Raw genomic sequence first — 24,075 nt, forward strand, 5'->3', positions numbered from 1 at the left:
GGCTACATTGTGAGTAATCACAGCCTGGTGCTTTCCCCCCTTTTTGTCTCAGTTGCATTCTACTATAAATCAAGAGCAAACTTCATATTACATTTATCAAACCACAGTATTTCACTTCCATGTGCTCTCCCTTCTCCTTACCCCTTTCTTCACTTTCAAAATGAATCTCCAAGCTAATCTCCAAGCTCTAGTAAAGACATTTAAGCAATATTAATCGCCTTACATTACACAGCATAACATCTTAATCTCCATGTACCGTATAAAGAGAATGATGTTGATTTTACTTTCTTGTCCTTCCTAATTCATTAGGGTATTCACAGTAGACAATATTTAGTCATCATATGCGTGGACATCTTTACTAATTGATTATATTTTAATACCTTGATACTTGCACAGATGGCAACAGCTTTAATGTATTTATTATTATTACATAAGCTTAGTAAGTTGTGCAAAGAGTAAGGTCATACACACTGAATGACAAAAGGAACAAACTTTTAGGTTGAAAAATGCTATTTTGACCCTACAGGTAAGAAAAAAAAATAAAATAAAATAAAATAAAACAACAAACAAACACAAAATTTAGGTCTTAACCCTGCAAACATGTAGTTACCCTCAAAAAGAAACCAACCAACCAGCAGTATTATTCATAACACAAGGGAAAACTTGTGAACTGAAAGTTTCATGAAAACACACACACAAAAAACCACTTTGTTGCATGGTCAGAGTACCTTGTCCAGAACAGCAGATGTATAAATAATTGAAGGAACCAGCTCTTAGGAATGATTTGCCTTTTCTCTTCATCTAGTCTCTTTTGTTCACAGATCCCTGGAGGATAAGTGTTAAGCCTCAGCACACCAAAATGCAGGAGTGATTCCCCACACACATGCCCTATTTTTAATTAAAATCCATCTCTCTCCAGAATGAAAAGAAGGTTTGAAATGCACATTCAATTTAATTTCAGATTTCCTATATTTGTTAAAGCTAATTCCTGTATTTTCTTCATAAAATTTCCCAGCTTGTGTCCTTGGTATTCTTGACCAAATTTCAAGTTGCACTAAGCAGGCATTAAATCCAGACTGTCACTCCGTATGTCTAGTGTCAATATACCATCACCTTTGCCTCAAAACAGTAAACCTAAGATCTTAAAAAATAAAGCCTGTTGATAAGAGAAACATGATCAATAGCCCAAGTAGGTAGGTATTTATAAAAATTTTTGATACTTCTCCATTTCTCCATTCCCATCTTTTTAGATTCCTTCTATTACTGCGGTACATAATAAAGAGGGTCAGGTCTTTTTGCGGTACATAATACGGAGGGTCAGGTCAGACCATAGCAACTCACTGTCTCACACGTAATGGTTCTAGCCAACACCCTTACTGCAGGTATTTCTCTTTGTCAAGTCTCTGATCCTTTCACTGTTGCATCAGATTTGTCATCCAGTAATTTATTCAAACTCCCCTCCCGACAATTTCTCTTTGTACTTTCTGTGGTAGTCATTTTGCTGTCCTCTGTGCCATTTTAGACATCAGGAAACATACACCAAAAACAGAGTCATTCTCAACATGCACCAAAGAAGAGTCATTCTGCATTTCTGTGAGACGATATCCAAGAGGAATAATTCCAAACAGACACCAACTCAACCCCAGAAGAATTCCGTAAAGCACTGGTTTTCCGACTCATTTCAAATTGTAACAAACTAAAACATTTGCCACTGGAGACAAAATACTGTGAATTTACACCTGACAATAGGCTTAACTACCACATATATCATCAGAGCCTTTCAGAAGTAGCTTAAGTTTCTCCCAATGGGTCAGTGGATCACAAGCAAAAACCTGTTGAGGTAGAGATATATTCAGTTGGTCTGTGCATATAAAACATATGCAGCCTGGTCGCAGCCCTAGAGACAGGAAAAAAATGCCTGCTCAGTGGAGACAATCTTCAGAATATAGAACATAATATATAGCAAAAGTCCGATCTCCAACTCCAAGAACATTCCATTGGATTTCAATACTCTAATTGAAATTTTGAAAACAGAAGATGTGTTCCCTAAATTTATTCTCATACACAGATAAAATGCTTTACACAAAGCCTTACAAAATAAAGTCTGTCACACTTTGAGCCCGTAAGAGTGGATGTTTGACAAGTTTCCAAGAGAATGGAAAGAGTTTTACTAATAAACGAAAGGTAATCTTAACTAAAACTCCAATACCAGCTCCACATCTCTGTTAAGTGACCATAAAAGCAGGTTTCATGTGTAAGTTTTTAAAGGGTATAAGTAAAGATTGTTTACATAATTTAATTCTATACTTAACACTACCTTGTCCTTCCCTCAGTGGCAGTGATTACTGTCAATGCTACAACATTGCATATTACAATGTAATCAGCAGAGAATAAGGTATTAAAGAAGAGCCTGTGCTTTGCTTTTTAACCCATTATAAAACTATAAACACCCTACATGGAATTGTAAACAATTTCATTTGCAGGAAAAAATAAAAATGAGTCCCCACGGGTAAAAAAATCCTTTCAGTATGGGCAAAGTACTAAAAAATTACAAAAATTTTGGCATAGGTCTACTTGCATGTAAACATATGGAGAGAATGTATAAGACAGGTGGAAATGAAAAGAATGGGGTACGTACAGTTTGTTACAAGATTAAGCTAAATGCCCAGAATTCTATAAAAAATAAGTACAGAGCAAGGCAATTATCAGATCTAAAAAGTAAAGAGCATTTCATAATAGCTGGCCATGGTGCACTGAATTCCTTTTTTTTCCTTAGCAGTTTCTTGAGAGATGCATTAAATTATAGCACTGCCATGATTCCAGATAACAACAGAATTACAAAATTTATCAGTACAGTAACTTTGCTGTTAAGAAAAACAGCTAATAAAGGTCCTGATGAACAAGAAGTGTTTTACCAGAAGCATAAAGTCAAGTTAAATTTATGACATGGGTATTATCTCTGTGCTTGAAAATCCTTTTAGTATTTCTAGATTCATTCCACTGGGGAGAAAAAAAAATAAAAAAGAAATGAAATACATACAGAAACACACTCACTCAAATGGCACTCGGTTTTTGTACAATTAAGCTTTAGTGAAAATATACATCTTAAAACAAATGAAGTACAAATGTACAAAAATTCTTGAACTCAGATAAAAAATATATATAATACACTTTGCTACAGAGATATAAAACATTTAAAGTTTGCTCATCCTTTCTGATGACAGTAAAATGACTTAAAGTCTGGAGGACTCCTGTTCATCATCACTGCAATCAGATTTAAAGCAGACCTGTAAGAAAAGACAAAGACAATTTAGCTGCAGAACTAACACTGTTGTTGGTTCGTATGTGTTATGGGGCACAAAGGCTGGGTGGCAGGGAGGGGGTTGGATCTGTTTCCAGAACATTTTGCTCCATACTAACTAAATGCTTTGGGAGTATCAAAGGAAACCACAGCCCAGCCCCAAAGCTCAAGTCATTAAAGTTTCATTTAACCTTAGGTTCTGTACTTCTTTTAACTTCACAGGACAAATAACTGCAGTGTCTTTACTTTAAGAGCTCTCAACATACATTTTAGTATTTTTAGGACTCGCAGTACAAAGAACAATACAAACCCTGATGATTCAGTTTGGTAAGACCACAGGTAAGACCCAAGCTTTAACTTTAGCTATGTGAGTTGGACTCGATCCTTGTGGGTTCCTTCCAACTCTGATACTCTATGATTCTATACTTAATTGTTCCTTCTGTTCTCTTACTATGAAAGTGGATGAAGTGAATTTGGAAAGGTGAACTAGAAATGGCAGAACTATTATACATGCCATTAGCATTGCACCATTTTACAGGGGTGAATTACCAGCTGATGACAAAAATCATCATCATGCAATTTTAATACACAGCCCTGTTGTGGCTACTTACTGATATGCTCCTAGCAAATTTAAAATTCCATTTCCGCTTGAAAGCAAAAGTAGTTTCTGGAGAAGTGTTGTCTACTGGAATACACTCGTGCTTCTTAAAATAATTCCACTCTAAGTGCATGCATACTGAGCAAGCAGAATTCTGAAATACATCTACAGAAAAACTTCAGAAACAGCCTATTTCTCACCGCCTATAAGCAAGCACACTGTCCTATCTTTTAGATAGTAAACATTTGGGGATTCAATTCATGTACATCTAAATGTTTATTAAAGAGGAGAATTCATGTCTGTATGAAAGGCTGTGCATTATCAAAAGCTATGTAAACATTTATGTTGTTGTTTTGGTGATAGCATTAAACTTCCTAAAATATTTTAATGTTTGTTTCGTAACACTTCTTCACACTCATTCATTTAGGGGTTATCTTTGCTTAGCTTAATACACTGGAATGATTCAGTGCTAGGTTGAAAGTTGGACTAGATGGTCTTAGAGGTCTGTTCCAACCTGAATGATTCGTTGGGAGTACTTGCTCCTTTCTAAAGTAATTCTAAAGGAGCAAGTACTACGAGTTGCACTGCCCAATCACACTTCTGAATAAATTACCCAGTTCTATTTAAGATTTTACACAGGGGGCCCTCAATTATCTCTCGAATCACCTAGTCTTCTACAAAAAGCTGTCAGAATAGGTAAGGAACAAGACTTGAGTAAATACCTTCAGAAAGAAAAGTCCTACAAGACAGTTATTTATTAGCAGCATACACTACCTTTTCCCCACAATCAACAGCTAGCAGATACTAGAGGAATACAGAACGCTGAAGGAGGAAAAACTCCTGGAGTTATAGACTGCTATAGTTTCTGAAATGCAGTGAGGGGCAAAGCCACAATAAGCCAGGTTTCATTTCTCTCTGTATTCATGGAAAAACTATTTTTCCTATCAGATTATTTAATGCTATAGGTGAACAGATGTTAAGGTCTCACTGGAAATTTTATCAAAGAAAAGAAATACCCTTACCTCTCCACTAAAAAGTCTGTGAAAGAAGCCTCTCTTTGGTTTAGGAGACCTCTCTCTGTCTGGTGACACAGTACCATCAGTTTCAAATGCATTAATATCTTCAAAGCATCCTGTTTCAATCATCTTTGAAAGACATGAAATAAATTAAATATCCATACAAGCCTCTCAAACATATTCCATTTATCATCTATTTACTCTGACTGTACTCCTAGCAGTTACTTGCTACCAAAACATCATTTGCAGACCTACATGAAGGAAGGCAAAGTCTACACTCACCTTGACCACCCAGAAAACTAAAACCCCACCAATATGCACGTAAACACTGTGATGCTTCACTTTGGGAAGGCACTTCTCCTGCCTATGATGCCATAAGCAGTTTTTAGAACAAGAAGTGGATTTGCTTTCTGTATTGTTATATATTATTGTTATATATTTGGTTTTCTTTCTGTCTGTTCAGCTCATTTCAGAGCAACTGAGCTTAACAAATTGAATACCTTTATGGCATGGACTGAACTTTATTAATAAACATGACTGAGTAGGAGAAATGATCTATGCAGAATCCCAGACTGTTCACTGTCAGAGCAAAGAACCTTAATAGAAAGTCTGAGTTGACTGATGCTGAATAGTTTGTTTTGAAACCTTAGAAAAGGTAAGCCTGCTATTACTACATCATTTGGATACTCTAGTGACATTTGGGCATGAACTGCAATACTCCATAACATATGTTAGAAGAACAAGGAAGGTATGGTGACACTGATGCTGAATACTGTTCTGTAGGCTGCAAGCATGACAAGATGCCAGACTTTATTTTATGCAAATTTATGGCAGTCCTTCCATTTTTAGTAATTTATTAATGTTTTGGGAAAAAAACTTTTTCCAAAGTCTCTAAGCAAACAAGTCTAATGGAAAAATTTCTTCATATTCCACAGAAGTTAATATCATGATTATATCCCTTAACGAACCTTCACATTTTCTGTGCTAAAGAAAATCTTCTATGAAATATACAATACCTCATTTTGCCAAGGGATTGAGACACAACCCGTAACAAACTTGGAATAGAAGTCATCATCTGTAGTATCCAGGTTCACTCCTTTTACTGTTGAGAACTGCTCTATATCCAGAACATCTTTACAATACACGGCACGTGGCTGCAGTACAAGACAATATTGCTTCATTAAGTATTTTTTTTCCTTTTTCTTTTTTTTTTTTTTGTCCCCTAGACGAGCAGAGCGGGGCATGAAATATCTGCACTTTCGTTTTGTTTTTTAACATTGCTAATCACCAAATTACACTATACAGATAATGCAAAAGCAGAAACTTAAATAATCTCATCATAATGCACCTGAGAAGTTCTGTCTATCCTGCAAATAACACAACAGGAATACTGAAAACAGAAAGAGGATGCAGCATCTCTGACTTTCTTACTGGTTGTCATAATTCACTTGTCCTCTGTTACCTTCCTTTCAACTCCAGAGTTATTTCCTCAAAGCTAATCTTTATTTATTCAGCATCTGATACAGGAATGCAGAGTTTTCAGGGCTAAGAAATCAGCTACAAAGCTCCACAGTGCCACAGAAAACAATTTACAATAGTGGTAATCTCAGATAAAATGCCACAAAACAACTAGCCATCAATAGCTACACAATGGCATTCTTCCGCCAATGTAAATAACTTTAAAGGTTTCGCTGGAGGTCACATGATTACTGACACAGAATTATGACAGTTCATGCCTTTTTTAGATACTAATCAAATCTGTCTCACCTACTTACATCTGGCAAGAATGGAGGCTCCAACATGTTAGCTTCCAGTCTCTTGAAGTTAATATTCTTGAAAATAGGGTGTTGTTTTACAACAGCAGCTCCATTTTCAGTGCAGCCTAGTCGTTCACCTGGATTTTTCGCAAGTAACTGCAAAGGTATGAATAAAAAAAAAGCTGAGCTAGTGATATTATCTCAAAATTTAAAGAAAAAAATCTGTATCTTTTTTTTACTTGGGCTTTTACAAGATTAACCTTATTGTGGTATCAAAATGAACTGAAAACCTAAACTACAACATTCCAGGAGCAAAAAGATGTTCAGGAGACAAAAAACAAAACAAAGCAAAACAAAAAAAGACTGTTGATTATCCTGATAATTAAGATTAGACCAAAAGTTTTATATATATAAATATATAATATTTATATATATATAAATATATATTTATATAAATATAAATTTATATATATATATATATATAAAACTTTTATATATATGTACATATATATATATATAATATTTATTTATTTATTTTATTATTATTATTGTTTTTTAAATGATGCCAGGTTGAATAGCTTTTGCAGTTGATGTTACTTTCAGGAAATGCAGATTTACTTTTTTTTTTCAATGGGTTAAGTAATTTAACCATTTTGCATAAACTAGAAAAGAAAACTTTTGAAGCTTTCTGCATAGGTGTGCTTCTTACTAAATTTAAGAGTACAAAAGATTAAAAAAAAAGCTGCTGTCTTGTACAGACTCTTTTTAGGCAACTAGTATACTACTCTGCCATTTCTCCTCATGCAGTATCAAAGTTGAAGATGTTATTGTGTTCTGTCACATAATCATGTGTGCTCTAAGAAGTGTTGCATTTTTTCATTCACATGAATGAGAAATCCATTTACGCAGTCTCCCTTTGTCTTTGAGAAAAAGTTCTGAATTCTCAAAGTCTGATAAACAAGCGACTCACAGAGCATCAGAAATGTCCATCTGAACCAGAGAAAGATTTAAGAGCTCTTATTCCACACTAACCCAGTTTAATAAAAAAAAAAAGAAAATACAAAATACAAGTCTTCTTCAACAGAAGACTTTAAAATAAAGCAGTTCATCTCTTAAAAGGATTAGAAATTTAATTTTCAAACCTCTATGTCTCTTCACCCACCATCCTGCAGATGGATTTTGCCTCCTCAGAGAACTTGTCTGAATATGTTTCTTGGTCTTCCTTTACTCTCCGGTCAATCTCATCCCGTTTGACCCTTTCCTTATGTTTCCTAAATGGCGACTGTCCTTCAATCATTTCATAAATCAAACACCCGAGACCCCACCAATCTGGACTGAATGTGTACTTTTCGTTTTTGAGCACTTCTGGAGCTACAAGACAAGACAAACAAAAACCATGACAATTTACTTTAATTTGTTAAATAGCGAAAAACCCTCAGGTACTCTTTTGGCTCTGTGCAAAAAGTTTCTAAGCAACTCCTTTGTACTCTGAAGAAATATTAATTTCTATGGTGAGGACTCTATGTGTATCCAATAGAAGCATCTAAGCTTTTTAATGATTCAGTTCAGAAGAAATTAAGTGCTTTCTTTGCTTTCTTCAACCTAAAACTAGAATTTCCAAAGTTAATTCTTCATGTTTACTGGAAGGCTTATAACTAACATTTTCCACCATGTACTGTAACCTTTCTTCCCAGACCCAATATAGTTCTTCATACAAGTCACTCATATATTTGCAGAAGTTTAACCTAACTTGCTGGTGAAACATAACTAGCAAAGGATATTTCACATACCCATGTAACCAACAGTCCCAACCCGTCCTCGGACTGTTTCTCCTTCTGGAATCTGCACAGCTAATCCAAGATCTGAAATTCTTATATGTCCTGTTCGTGTTAAAAGATATAAAATATGGTCAGCAAACAATAAAATATCGTATTTAAAACCAAATTTCTCTTGCATACCTCATAAAAAGATACCCAAAATATTAAAACATTCATATACCTCACAACATTAAGTTTCTATAACTAGAAAGGAGTGATTTAGTTGTCCCTCCCACAGCTTTTTTTTTTTTTTTTTTTTAAATTAAAAACACGTAAAAGGAAGAGAGGTAGAGATCTAACTCATTTCCTGAAGGTCATACACACACACACACAAAGATATTGTCAAGTACTCTGTTCCTAGTTTTGGCATGGGCTGCAACTCTAGTATCAAAGAAATTATCACTGCTTATTTTGAGTTCTGGATCTACGTAATAGATATGTGTATTTTTCCATTCTGTATTCCCACACACAAACACCTAGCTTTCTCACTTCCTAACAAAACATCAGAATTTTCTCCATTCATTCCTAATATAACAAAGCTATAACTTGTACTGAAACATCAGGTTTTCCTCTAACAAAGTACCCTAGTAATGATGAGTACAAGTAATTGGGATTGCTATCCCCACTCCTACCCAAAAAGAGAAGTAGCCTGACCAAATCTACTTAGAATTACTTGTATTATAACATGCCAATTCACTATTAGGATTTCCCCTTCTCATGACTCAGTCTACTGCAGAAAACTTCAGCTTTTATTTCAATTTATCAGCCAAACTTAAGCCAACTCCAGTTAACTGCCTCTCCCATTATGCGTGCCATTTACATTAGGACCTCTAATGCAAAAGCAGACTTATGGAGAACTGTGATTTGTCATGAATAATATTGCTCAGATGGGGAAAGTCCAAGAATGGCAAAGGAAACAAGTTCACCCCCACACTCCCCCACATCTCCATGAACAAATATAGCTCTTTGCTGGACAGACTCAACAGAAAATAATCTAAGGCAATTCAAAGCAAGAATTGTATTAACATTGTTCTAATTTGAAAATATAAAACCTATTTTCTCACTAAAAATAAAAAAGGCTAGATAGAAAAAAAGACAAGTTCGTTGTCCACTGAATTTTCAAACTGAAAATTGCTCCTTAACTGTGGTAGAAAGATTTAGGGGTGAAAGCAACAACAAAAAAAATCCCAATACATTTCGAATACTACATACATTGTCAGGGACAGTGTTTTTTACAGAACCATCACAGATTCACAGAATAATTCAGGATGAAAAGGACTTCAGGTCTCTAGCACACCCTCCTCCAGATAAAGCAGTCTGCTCCACATTTTGTTAAAAAAAAAATCTGTTTCTAGAAAAAAAGCCTTCTAAAGTGTATCATCTCTCTGGGTAGCCCATTCAAATATTTGACACAGTCCTTTGCAAATATTTTGTCATTCAAAAAGCTCAGCAGCATCTGTGCTAAATATTAGCATATCCATTTCTTATTTACATGTGCTAGATAATCGGGGGGGGGGGAACTAGAGAGAGAGAGACAGAGAGAGAGAGTAGAAAAAGTTAAGTGTCACTTTTTATGTTGGTTAGGAATAACTACATACTCTTGAGCACCAAATGCTATGTTAAATACATGCAGATGCTCTTCTTTTCCCTGACATCTGATGAACCCCTTGTCAAGTGCACCATGTGAGCTCCTGAAGTGATTTTCTAATTAGTCCCCTCTGCTCTCTGGAACAAGATCTGAATATCCCTGGCACCGAGAAAGCATTCTCGCGCAGTACTGTAAGGCTACATTTTCCCTCAAAGAAACCTTCTGCTTTTGCAAGACTTTGCTGGGGAGAAAAATTAAAGAATGCATTTGATGTCTAAAAAAGCTTTAGCTCTTGCAAAGTGACTTCTCATAAGCTTTTTTTTTTTTTAAGCACTTTATCAGTCAGAACATGCTTTCAAAAAAAAAAAAAAAAAGAAAAAAAAAAGCTAAGCTTTGTGCTAATCACTCCAAATGCAAAGTTTCCTTTAATACTCAACAATTACAAGAACAAACTGGTAATATTCCTCCACAGCTTAGAAGAAGGTGATTGCTGCACATGTTCTACAGTAAATCCAGAAGATTCTGACAGATTTAATACAAAGGCATTATAAAAAAAAAATGGCTTTTGGAAGAAAAATAATACATAAAAACATTTATTCATATTTTTCCTTACTTCTTTGATTCTCCTGAGCCATATCTACACCAGTAACCAACCAAGCTGTTTTAGTTAAGTGTTAAAACAAACACTCATGCCTCAGATTTTTTCCTCGTTATTACTTAATATTATATTTTACTGATTAAGTGTAATTCTGGCACTGCTTCTAACAAATTACGTTTTCATAGGAAAAGATGAAAAGACAAACAAAGAACAAATCCATGTAAAAGTAAAACAAATCCATGCAAAAGTTTTAGCCAAATTACATAAAGAGGGAGGGAGGAGGAGGAGAAGAAAGGAAACAAAGTCATTCTGAGGTAGGAAACTGACCCTTACAATATTATGTGGTGTTCTCCTCTCCCACGGCCACAGTATTTTCTCATACTCTCTAAAAAGCATGGACACCTGTGTTTTGGTCTTTTTTTAATTTACTAATTAAAACACATTAGAATATTAACATTTGTCAGTCAGGTCCCCTCTGTTACGAAGATACTAATTCATTTGATTCCTGGCACAGTGTTAATTAGTTTTGTAATTCCTGATTTCCAAATTTAAAATTTTTACTTACCACAGTCATCAAGGAGTATATTCTCAGGTTTCAGGTCTCTACAAATTAAACAGAAAAAAAATATGAATTATATAGAGGTAAAATTATCAGCCATCATGAATGAATGGTAACTGAGGCAATGCAGGGCTTCTTATAACGGTTCTGATAAAAGGTATTTTTCCAGCTTTCACCTATAGACAAAAGAGTTGTAAAGTTGAGGACCTGTAATACAAATCGTTTAACTGTTGAGTTTCCCAACTCTTTATCCCATTTATGCTTTAAAAAAAAAAAAAAAAAAAAAACACAAAAAACTATTTCACAGATGAGAGACACAACACTAAAATCCTGACACGAAGAACCACCATCTTACAACCAAGTTTGTGCTCACAGGCGGAAGACCTTTCTCTGAGCCATTAGCCATGCAAACCCACACCAGCAAGACAAGTCGGTACTTGCTGCAGTTTGGTGCTCCATTTCATCCTGTTGTGGCAGAATATCAACAAAGAGAACTAAAAGCATACACTTAAGTATCATCAATTCAAACTCAATTCCTTTATTTTGACACGCAGCTCCTGAAGCTTACTAGGCACTTGTATCTAGATAGGATTGTTTGCAATCAACTTTCTAAGAGTCTCTGCTACTTCTTTTCCTGGGAACAGAAGTTTCACGTGAAACATTCCTTAGCTATTAAATGTTAGCAAGACTCAAGAAAGAGTAAAAGAGCAATTCATTTGCTGTGTTGCAATTCTGCACTTTAGAGACATCTTGTAAATGTTTCCTTTAAGAACAAAAGAAAAAAAAACAAACATGTTATGGGATATTCAAACCCTCCCTGTCCCCCCCAAATTAAGAGGTTCATTTAAAAAAAAAGATTTAAAAATATATACTTTTTTAATTGGACTAAGCATGCAGTGGTCTGTTTTTGCTATAGCTTACAGCAGCCCTCCTACACAGAAAACTTCTTGATAAGAAGATGTGAAATAAATGTAATACTCTCAAGATTATCTGGAATTATTAGCATGGTCTGCTAATTCAAGGGTTCTCTGATGAAGAAGTGCTTCATGTAGGGACTGGAACTCAGTGCAGTCACTGAACAGCACTGAATGAAATCCTTCCAGGGCTTTCAGTGTAAAGGCGTCTGCTCTGAAGCAAAAGCAGGAGATGGGCAAGGAGCTACTTCATTTATCCACTGTGTATTCAACAGGCAAACTTTGGCCTTGCAGACACATTAAGCAGTGGAGCTTTGGGCACCTCCATGAGTTTGAGAGACAAATCTAGATCTCACGACAGCTTATGTAATAAAAAAAAAAACACTACCACCCTTGCAGAGACAGGTAACTCCAGCAGTAAAACTGCAGCACCAAAGTCCCTTTAAGAAAGGAGGTAGTATTTATTCCCCACCCTGTTCCATGCGAATCCTGATTTTGATCTACATAGCAAACGTTTTCTGCAGCATACGGAAGAACAGCTCCACTACTCGTTCCTGTTTGCTTATTTTTTCTAATGTCAGCAACATACGGCAAGTTACAGATAGTTTCACAAGCTACTACCGAACACGTAAACTGGATCAGTCCCTTCCTTGGGATAGGGCAACAATAAGAACTAGCTTTGGTTTTGGAAATTCAGTGGTCCTTTCAGTATTAAATACTTTTTAAATGACAGCAAGACAAAGAACATTCCTTCTGTTCTTGCTCCAGAAAATGAAAAATATTAGTTACCACAATTAGGAAAAATAAATTGTAGAAATAGCGAAGACGTACTTCAAGTTGTCCTGTTCCTCACAAAAACATGATTACTGCAGGTTGCCAGCAAAACTTCTTTGGTGAGAGTAAAATAATTATGGTCAATTCTTCCAGTTTTCCTGGTCCGTTTATTTTACACTGTCACTGTATTGATTCCTAAATGCACTTCCTTTGAGTTGCCTGACAGGGAATTTTGATCATGTAACCTATCACTGTAAGCAGCGACATCCTGAACACATCTATGACCACCTTTTTTGGCTTCTTGACTGTAAAAATGGAAAATGTCAAACTAAGCTCCTAAATACATTATACAAGAAGAAATACATATGGAAAAAAAATAATCAGATATCAGGAAAAAAAAAACTACTTTCAGCAAAGGAGAAAAAAAACAAGACTTCCTTGCATGGAATTGGTCATTCTTTATTAATAAGAGCAGGGCCAAAAGTAATTCTACCGAGACCATAAAATTATTCAAACATTTTCTAGTTTTAGTCCTCAAGTGCAGCGGAGTTGACATGGTATAATCAGTCTCCTTTCATCCATTTATTTAGTGGGCAGTAACTCCCCTAGTATGTCCTATAATGAGTTGTTTAAACAATGTCATAACGTCTTCAGGTATTATGACTAAATTTAAGCCCTTTCTTTTTCACCCTGAGCATACAGATTATTCTGGTACTAGCACATGCACTGACTCTTGGTCCATCATTTCATTACTAACAGAGAACTAAAAATAATTTCCATTTTTTTTCAGTAAGATGCAATTTGACTCACAAGTTGGTTGTGAAACTACTTTTTCGCTTACTCACAAACCAAGTTTTTGTAGCAGACCATAAAAACTCCCAATAATTGGAAACTGATGAAAAAACAGAACAAAAAAAAGGACAGATCTAGACACCATGACCACTCTGAAGTCTGGAATTTCAGATAACGCTAGGATTTAACATACGCACTTGAAGATCTAGTATGCAAATAGCTAACAAGCTGAACTTAGACACAAGGGCTGTGGGTTTTGTTTTTGTTTTTAAACAATCACATTTGTTTTCACTTGGGAAGCAAGAAATTACATACTTGTAGCTGATCCATATGAGAATAACGAGTGAAAACATGACTCTTCAATTTATCCTTGCTTCCCTCCTACACACACGAAAACACATTGTGCATCATCACAAGATTGGCCAAACTCTTTAGGGAGCAATGTGTAAGTCCAATTTACTCTGTGGTTCTGCTAATTTCTGAGACTGACTGCTGTGTGGGTATGTTAGACTTCCACATAGAGGATGGAAAAAGTCTAAGACTCACTACATGGAAGCTATGCAAGATTATGACTGACATGGGTGTAACGAGCAACGCAGCAAAGGACTTCAGTCTTCTGTGAACATCTACTTCAGAGTGGACATGAATGCAAATACATTTTCCTAAAGCTTGCTTATTTATTTGAATTGCTAATCAAATTGCTTTGCAAATCATGATTTTCTATGAGTTTGCAAACAAATCTTGATTTTTTTTTTAATGTTTTAGAATTCAGCAAGTACCTAGACCAGAATAACCAGTAAGAAGACAAATACGATCAGTAAGTCAGTAAGTTTAAGGGACACATGGTGAAAAAAAAAACTACATTTTTTTTGCTTCTTTCACTGTAAGTTTGAATACAAGTATGTTTTAATAGAAAATAATTCTTATGTTTAATGCCAAACAGACATGGAAATATTAAGGTATGAGCTGGTACTAAAGATGGTACTCACCTGTAAACAATTCTCTCCTTCTGTAAATCCTCCAGACCACAACACAGTTCTGCAGCATAGAAAATAGCTCTTTCTTCATCAAAGCCAGGATTTCCCATGTTATATATGTGAAATTTCAAATCCCCTCCATTCATTATGGTTAGAACTAAACACAGGGCATCTTTTGTCTCATATGTATAGGATAAACTAACCTGAAAAGGGGACAGAGGAGAAGATGACCATTATTCGCTTGTAAACTCCAATTCACAGCTCCTCTTTCCAACACAAGCAATATATGAATTCATTGGGGGAAAAAGAAAAAAAAAAAAAAAAAAAAAAAAAAGAAAAAGAAAACAAGCAAAGCAGAGAATTTTTTGCTGTCCACTAAGGTTACACCTTGAGCAACCCTACCATGTTTATCTTCCTGGAGTAAAGTACTTGAAGACAAAGGAATCCAGACCAGCTTGCATGTATAAACAAACCCTGTATCACCACACGCAGCAGTTTAGCAACATATTTGTTTAGACATCCATAGAGCCCCATCCAGACAACAAATTTATTGGTGAGACCATTCAGCTGCACATTATATGTATAACTCTTTATAAAATAACATGTGCATATACATGTATCTTATTTTATTAATACCTCAGCATTTATGGATTGTCAAACCGTCTCCCTGAGCTTCAAGACTCAAAGCTGCCCTATGCTACAGAAAATGAGTAAGTTATTTAAGATCAAATGTGCAATTTCTATCTATCTTATTTATTTCAAATAATTATATATTTGCCTTGCTTAGAACTTGCCAACAGCAAAGATTCAGTACAGCTCCTTATAATCTTTCTTCTGACTGTACTTGGAATGAACTGTTGATGGGGCTGGAAGAATACTACAGTTTTATTTCCTTCAGTTTTAAGTATATGCTTTAAAAGTGCATTTGAAGTTTTAAAGCAGAATTCAAAGCACATTCAAAGAAAAACAATTTTAATACATTGTAAAATAATATTAAATTTAATGGGCAGACTAAAACTAATTCAATACTGGGTATAAAAACTTTCTGCACTGAACTACTAACAATCACATAAAACATACTAGTTACTCTATCAAATCATTTATCTTAGTTGTCACACATTCTCTAAATCAATTAGAAAATATCTTATGCCAAAAACTCCTGGAAAAGACTGAAATGAAGCAAACAATGCCAGACAAACTCACGAGAACAAGATCAGAACTAGATACTTACTACAAACCTACTATTCACTTTTTCCAGAATTCTTTTTTCATTTAGAGCCATTGATTCCCCTTTCCTCTTCTTTATTCTCTTTTTTTCTAGCTTCTTACATGCATACATTTTTCCTGTTGCCCGTACTTGACAGGCACACACCTAAAAAGAGAGAAGGTGTGTCAGAGACACTAGTTTTACATCAAATTTTATTTTTCTTAAAATATATGCATCTTTTTTTTTTCCTCAAACTCTTGAATGATCTCAGAAAATGAAGGCCTCTAAGTATGAAAAGTGCACTTTTGCCCACAGAACAACTTAAGAGGGTCACAAAAGCTATAATAGAAGTGAAACAAAACATTATATAGGAGCCAATGCACTTTTGCTGAGATTGAATAATTAGTAAAACTGCAGATCTTGTATTGGTGAAATACCCAACTGTGATAACAATATGTATCTAGGAAAGCAGGACAGAAGACTAGTGTCTTCTGGAATTTTGTAACCCTCCTTTCCCTTCAATATAGGGATACAGTTGAAAGATTAAAAAAAAAAAAAAAAAAAAGTGAATTATAAAGGGAATGAAATAGAGATTTTCACATAAACTTTATGAATACAGTATGTAATTATTAGGTAGAAACAAAACTATGTCCTCAATGCCAAGTAAAAATTCTAAACAGAAACAACAATTGTCATAGTCGGGGGAAGTTTTCTCCGATTTTGTGCATGATCTACAATAATAAGACTAGCACATTAAAAGAAAGCAGTTTGGGCTGATGACAGTTTGCCAGTTGATGTCAAAATGTAGACTGTTAGAGCCAAGAGAAAAATAAATAAATAAATAAGCAAACCTGCTTTTCCTCTGTATTAATGTTTAAGGTTAACACAGTACCTTACAATAAGATACATCTGCACTCACCTCTCCAAATCCACCTTTTCCTAGTACTCGGTAATGCCTAAATGTGTGCTTGGTTACTGGCTGCCTGATTAACAGAAAGAAATAATTACTGTAACAAGAATTATAAGAGTTTGTAATCCCTCCCCACCCCGAGGTCTGTCCTCTTTTTGTCCTTCCTGTTCAATGGCATCTGGCTGAATAACAGTTGTTTTGATCTCATGAAGACAGCATTATAATAAGCTGAATTTAAAGTGAGAGGGGTGCACTGATTGGAACCATGGGTCCCTTCATGTGGTCACCAGATATTCAAAATAGCATGAAAAAAGCTGTGTCATTCAGGGTTAGAGCCTTATCTGATCTCATCAGTAGTCAAGTTATTACCTCTAGTTTTCTTCCTTAGTTGCAGTACGCTGACACGTAGGCTGCTTTTCAACAAGATCATGCTTACAATGCAGCATTTAAAAAAAGGTAAACTATTCTTTGCTTTGCTGTTTCACTTTTTAAAAAAAAAAAAAAAAAAAGTTGTGGTATGCAATAGTGATTCAAGAGCAATTTAAAAAATTGTTTAGGTTTTGATGTAGTTGAAGAGGAAGAGGTAACTGGAAGCAGTAAATATGTCAGCCATTCTATGCTAAAATACTGCTAAACATGCATCAGGGCAGGGCTATTTCATGGTGGTGAGCGGATTTTTTTAAGGAGCATCCACTGTTAATGCAGCTTTGTTCTCAATACAGCAAATGGATGTTCATTTGGTTTAATTGTTTGAGTAGCTTCCCTAGTTCTCTTCCTGGCTTTTGCTACTAATTCAGTCGGAGACACAGGGTAATTGGAATTTACCATAAAATTCATGTTCAAACACCTTAATGTTTGAATAGGTGATCACAATTCCCAAAAGCGCAGAATAAGAATGAATTTATACCAATTTCAACCTTGTGAAAAAGTGTGGACATTCATTTAGTATTGATTTAAAAGACTAAACTATTTGCTGATAAAGAAATATCTTGCTGTCTTAATTACTAGATCTGTCTCTACCACCTTGAAAAAACTGATTAGTTACCCAGTCACACAGCAGATAAATCTAGTTTTATAACATACTTATTAACTACTAATTAGACTACATTTAAAACTAAAGACTGACAGAATTCCCAAGAAAGATTGTTATCCCACTGCACACTTGACAGCCAAACATACAGAAATATGATAATAAATTTGCATTTACGTCATACAAATTCACTATATAAAGACTCCTGAACAGATACTCAGAGTAGTGGCTCTCTCGCTGTCCCATGAACATGATCATTTACACCTTTGTCTTTCAGATCATAATTTCTCAAATAAGCAATGGTATTCATTAGGGCTCTACAGCATTTATGGCCTTACAAGCAGAACTGGTCACAAAGCAGAGCAAAATTATCATACAAACATTATAAAACAAAACTAAACTTACTTTTCCAGCCATTTCCACTGTAAAAAACGGGAAAAAAACACACTTTCTTGGTAAGCTTCAAAAGGTCTCCTGCTTAGGTATTCATGGACAATTCTAGAAACAGAAAAATAAACTCAGTCAGAATTATACTGAAAAACGGATGAAGTAGCAGATCAATCTATTAAAATCGACATAATGGAACTGTAGGCAGAAACACCCGGTCATTGTCTTTACAATGGTTTTAACCTAGATATTTCACAGAGTGGCTGTCACAGAAAACTGTTCCTGCCAAAACACTGGTGAATGCCAAACCACTGTTACTTACAGCAACTAGAAAGTTTGACCACTGTATTCTCACTGTCTTCAAGCCCCCCTAAACATTGGCCTATCAGCAGTTATGCAGTGTAACTGTGGCCCCACAAATATGACCTCTGAAAGGTATTCACAAGAAAGGATCTAAAAGCTTTCATACATTCTTTGGAAGCTGGTAGGTGAAGTTTTATTCTAGGATTTGAAATTGGAATACTTAACATATCCAAGCCTGAACTCCCTGCATCTTTATCATTCTCCTTAAACTAAACACAACGAGATGAAACAAAATTAGGAAGTCACTCAAATTGTATTCAGGTATTTATTGGACAAAGGACAGGGCATGACTACAAGACGGATCTTCCATTTGAGTCATGTTTTATTAGGTGTTCTCACACATCCCTTTCAATCTTCTAATCTCAGGTGGTTATAAACTATGCTGATTTTTGTTGCCAGGGAGATGACCCAAGCAGTGACAAAACATAATGTAAGTCTTCCGACATGACCAAGCACGCCTTGAAAAACCAGTAGTATTAGACGCATTAAGGCTTTAGAAAGACATGCAACACTTGTAAACAGGTACGGTCCCTCCAAGAAAAGCCTTCCCTGCTGCAGCTGTGTGAAATATCACTGCGTGAGTTCAGAACAAAATTAGTTTGTGTTAATTACCATGATCAATCTTCTAACCGGCCACCTTAGTTGAATATAACTGTTGGCATCAGCTCAACCCATTTTCAAGAACCACAAATTGTGCAACAGCGCTCACAAGCCTTTCAAGTCCCAATCCTTAACTTCATTTTAGATTTTGTAAGTACCTTTATCATAGAAGAGAGCTCACTCAAAAGTTAAAAATATAATAAATACCATTCTAATGTAAAGAATACTTGGTAGTAGCCACACAACTTGAAGATAATGCAATTTTCAGCAAAAACAGCATTTAAGAAAAAGTTGTGCAGAAGTTAAGCAATGTTTCTGAAGGAAAAACCTAGTCTTCTCAATTAATCTTTTCCAAGCATCTTACCTACACTCAGGTCAGACACCAAATCCTTCTTGGTGTAATAACTTCACCCTTCATTTGTCTCACAAATGCATAAATTTCTCTTGAGATACATAAACACAGCATTATGCATTTTTAACTTACCTAGTACAGTCCACAAAAAGGTCTTTAGAAGGGTTCTTTTCCAGTCTTGCTTTACATTCATTTACTGTTTCCTGAGGTATTTCTGGCAAGTGTGCTGCAGACTTTACATTATTTGAAACAAACAAGCAAAAGACAACAATGAAAACAATTTTTAAATTAATAAAGTGAAAGTTCTAAATTCAAAATAAAACTGGCTACTATGGGAAAAGGAAAAGAATAATTTGACTACTGAGAAAACTATAGAAGTCAGATTCAGATAAAATTTCTATTTGTTCCCCATTAAAGAACTGCAATAACATTCAATGCATTTCTATTTCAATATCCTGGGAACCAGATTTGGCAATAATACAACCTTTTTCTTTCAATAGGTCTACTACTACAAGAGCAAATTATCTACTTGCTTTGGCAGGATGGAAGGGAGGAGAAAGAAACACCCACACAGTTTGGGAAATTATTTCAAACCAGCCCAAACAAATCTGTTTTTCGCCAAAAGGGCATGCAACTCATGGTAGTTCCAAAGAAACTATCTGAGAAGATGTTCCAAACTTGGAGTCTGTCTGGTTTTAAGGCAGAAAGACATTCATATGGGGTAAAGCCTTTTTCAGGGTGACTGACGTAAGAAAGTCTGTTCATACAAAGCAGATACGTAATTACATATTCACTGAAAAGCTTCTCTCAGACATCAAAGAACAGACTGAGTTTCTTTGTTAATAAGTCTTCCTTGGAGGCTAAACAAATATATCTTTACCTAAAACCAGTATTTTAATTTGAAAACATAAGAGAGTAAGTCACAATGACAATAGTGTTAACAGCAAAATATCTGCTTAAGCAGGTAAACGCCACAATTTTAGAAGGCAGTATACATTTCAGAAAGCCAAAAACTGGACTAACAAAGTTTGAAGGTCAGTTTACTAAAAACATTGTGACAACTTAAGTGTCTAGTGTATCTCAAATTTACAACACATTTGACAGTATCTTGCAGTACAATGTATTTACCCCATTAGTGAAGTAGGTCTCTAAGACTTTCAGGCCACAGTCTATACGCTTTTCATCTGAAGATACCTCATATTCTGCCTAAGGGAATAGATTTGAAAATTAATTTATGTTAGAGATATTTAACACTCCAGTCTTTTACATGATACTAAGTAAATCATTCCCCCCCCCCCTTTTTTATTACAGTTTTAGGTAAGATTGGAAGAATAAAATTACTACTTTCTAGAAGGCATGTTAACTGGAAGAAATGAGATCTAAAACTGACCCTTCTTCATTCCTTGAGGTAATAAAACTGAGTAGATAGAACATCTTGTGACATTTTTGACTTGGTAAAATATGGACTGAGATGTAGAAAAAGAACGCTGTGACATTTGGTATATTTTTCAGATAAAAAACTGGCAGTTTGATAGAGCTCCAGAGGTAACTATGTTTGGAAAGAAAACATCAAACACACTGGTACTGAAAAGCTCCAAGGACTGGTTACTATTAATAATTTTAAGGAATAATCTAGAAGCAGACATCAGAAGTTATGACATTTAAAGATAACACAGGAGCTGAGGAAAGATTAATTGGAAAAGAACAATCTCCAACAGCAACCTGTGTTAGCTTGGTAAGCTGGGCCAACTCAACCAAAGTTTATTTCATATCTCAAAATGTAAATGCATGCACCCAGGAACAAAGAATATAGGGCAGACCTCCAGAACAGAGGACTGCATCACCCATAATAACACTGGCACATTAGGACAACAATCATTAAAAACCTCAGAGGAAGTTCCAAGTAATCGATCTAATCAGTAGAGAAGTTGTATACCTTTATAAAGCAAGTCATTAAATAAAAATGACAGCTCAAGAGCCAAACAAACATACAATACTGGAAATTACAGAAACCTTCATCTCGAGTCCTGCAATCAATCAGCTAAGCCACAGTGACTCACTGCAACGTCATCAACATCTTCTGCTGAAACATTATGGTATCAACCACTTCAACACAGTGCTCACATCCATAAACAACTCCAAGCCATTGGTTTTGCTACTTTAATTCCACAACAATCAGTCTAATGGCACACAACTCTTCTTCATCTAACAAACAACCGTACCAAGTCGGAAAACTTAATCAACCACAGCAGTGCACTTAATGCTTTTTAACATTTTAAACTCTGCCAATGCCGTTGGCATACCGTTCTAAACAGATACTGTATTTAAAAGGAAGTTTAAGAGACCATCTTGTCAGCTAAGCTCTGTTACTCACTGAGCTTAAGAGGGAAGTTTGAGTTGCCACCCATTCTTTTTCATACTTGAGTAACCTTGTCCCCAGCTAGTGCAATGAGTCACTGGATGATTGGATAACTTCAATTCTTCGCTTTAATTTCTGTTAGTTTTATTCAACGATTTCACAACTCTTCTTTTCTGTAAAACCACAAGCTGACTCCAGACTTTAAGGTCACACCTTCACAAGAGTTAGAACTTACCAGTCTTACTGCTCAAAACATGTAGGCAGAAGTAGCACAGTAACACCTTGATTTTGGCCTCCTAACATAATCATGACGCTGAAACCACATTGCTTCATATAAGAGGATCAGAAAACTCTTAAAGTTAATATGCCAGGCTCTTAAGACACTCTATGGTCATTCTATGCCAGAAAGTTTATTCTCAGAAGGATTAAGTCTACAATTTAAAATAAAAACTAATTAAAAATAAACAAACAAAAAAGCCAACATGATCTGGCACAACCTGATATAAAGACTCCACAGCCATAGCCTTCCTCTGCACATTACCACCTTACAGAAAAAGTAAAAAAGAATAAGTGGGAAAGAAGCACTTGAACAAGCTTGCTGAACTTCAGTCCAGAAAGGAGAATCAGGCTAGCTCACAAACCTTTTGGAAGAGATAGCAGATATTTTATCTCACTTCCTTGATCAAGGGAGCATACTAGCTTTTGGATCATGAGACTCTGATTAGAGTTATCTTAGCTTTTCAGAGTCTTCTTGTTTCAATGATTCCCAAGTGCACTTCTTCACCAAGATTTTTTCAAATGGAAGTTTAAAAAAGTAATCTACTAAAAGGGATGATTTCATGAATTATCTCAACTATGACAGACTTTTTAAAACTTATCCAGGTGTTGCAACCCACGAAACATTATAGGTTGCATATCTGAAAACAATTCAGTATATTCAGTGACTTCTTAGAGACAATTTCACCTGAAAAATAACATGTGCAAAGACACCCATGTCTTAAAGTTACATGCATAATTTTTTTCTTTTTTTTGTGCTGTTTAAGATTTTACTACTCTTTATGTAAGCTCTTAGGGAATAAAAACATACAGAAATTGTAACCAATGATGTTACATCTGCTATTGTCAGTGGTCTCACTGCTGTGTCTGGCTCAACAGCTTGTTTGCATTCCCTCAGGATCTTTAACTCCAAATGGATTTCCATTCAATTCGTTCTACATATACCATTGTCAAACTGGTCTCTGAAATCCGGTGCTAGAAATAGCTCCTGCACTTCTGAAGAGTATGATGAAGTGCACCCGGAGAGTCAACCTAATTACACAAAGATTCATTGACCACAGAAAAATGGTCACTACCATTGAGTCTTCTGAGCTACATCACCACGAAGAATGAGCATGAGATATATTTATTCCGATAAAGTAAAAATATTGTTACGGACTCCAAAAATTAAAACAGGTACCACATGACCACAAACAGAAGGCAACGCTACTTTCTGTTTCACACCAAAAGTTCCTTTTAGCTGATGGAGTGTCTCAGTTTATACGCCGATGCGGAGAATGGAGAAATGGTGGAGAAACAGCAATAAACCCATGTACTTGCTTACACCCTGCACCTTTCAGAAGCATCCCACCTTCTAAGACTGCAGTTTAGCATGCATGTAAGCAGCACTACTACCCTGCTTCTCTCTTCTTTGGTCATTTGAACATAAATTAGAACAAAAAACAGGTGGGATAAGAGCTATTATTCTCTTCTCCTAAGGCCTGTTGTGTGCCTGCCTGCTCTTCCCGTCGCTTTTCTCCTCCCCTTGTGGGCTTAGTTTAAGGATTTTTACCAAACATGGCTGTAGGGGCACTTCCTCCTTCCCCTCATTCTTTAGAGTTAGATACCAAAATGCAAACGTATCAAAACACTTCCTTTTCCCTTGCTCTCTAGAATCTGTTTTCCCTCCTTCCATAGTTCCCTAAATTTCCATCTCCATTGTAGTTTTTAAATAGCATGCTGTGACTAGCCCAGGGCCAGTTAGCCTAGGGCTAGACTAGCCTGCATGCCAGTTGCAGCATTTTGAAATCTGTTTATAACATTTTCAAGTCTGAGTAACGTAATACTCCTTGTAAACACATCCTTTTAGGCTCAAGAAGACAAATAGCACAGTCTCTCTAGAATTCTCTTATTCCCATCA

General features: G+C 35.6%; 1 protein-coding gene across 2 annotated transcripts in view; it reads right to left on the bottom strand.

Moving 5' to 3' along the window:
* Positions 1–3,164: 3,164 nt before the first annotated feature.
* GRK4 (G protein-coupled receptor kinase 4) overlaps positions 3,165–24,075 on the bottom strand; it is a 32,601-nt gene continuing 11,690 nt past the window's right edge. Inside the window, exons 4-16 of one of the 2 annotated variants that reach the window (XM_084285951.1) lie at positions 20,669–20,746; positions 19,673–19,773; positions 18,244–18,336; positions 16,818–16,881; positions 15,923–16,063; positions 14,704–14,894; positions 11,241–11,278; positions 8,463–8,552; positions 7,835–8,043; positions 6,691–6,828; positions 5,932–6,069; positions 4,922–5,044; positions 3,165–3,287 (exon numbers count right to left, since the gene is read on the bottom strand). In XM_084285951.1, coding sequence (XP_084142077.1) covers positions 3,234–3,287; positions 4,922–5,044; positions 5,932–6,069; positions 6,691–6,828; positions 7,835–8,043; positions 8,463–8,552; positions 11,241–11,278; positions 14,704–14,894; positions 15,923–16,063; positions 16,818–16,881; positions 18,244–18,336; positions 19,673–19,773; positions 20,669–20,746 — 1,458 coding nt within the window. In that variant the 3' untranslated portion in view covers positions 3,165–3,233. Of the gene's footprint in view, positions 3,288–4,850; positions 5,045–5,931; positions 6,070–6,690; positions 6,829–7,834; positions 8,044–8,462; positions 8,553–11,240; positions 11,279–14,703; positions 14,895–15,922; positions 16,064–16,817; positions 16,882–18,243; positions 18,337–19,672; positions 19,774–20,668; positions 20,747–24,075 lie in introns of those variants that run through there. The other variant, XM_084285950.1, reaches the window with a different exon arrangement.

This window comes from Netta rufina (assembly GCF_964035555.1).
Source record: "Netta rufina genome assembly, chromosome: 4".
NCBI classification, from domain to species: domain Eukaryota; kingdom Metazoa; phylum Chordata; class Aves; order Anseriformes; family Anatidae; genus Netta; species Netta rufina.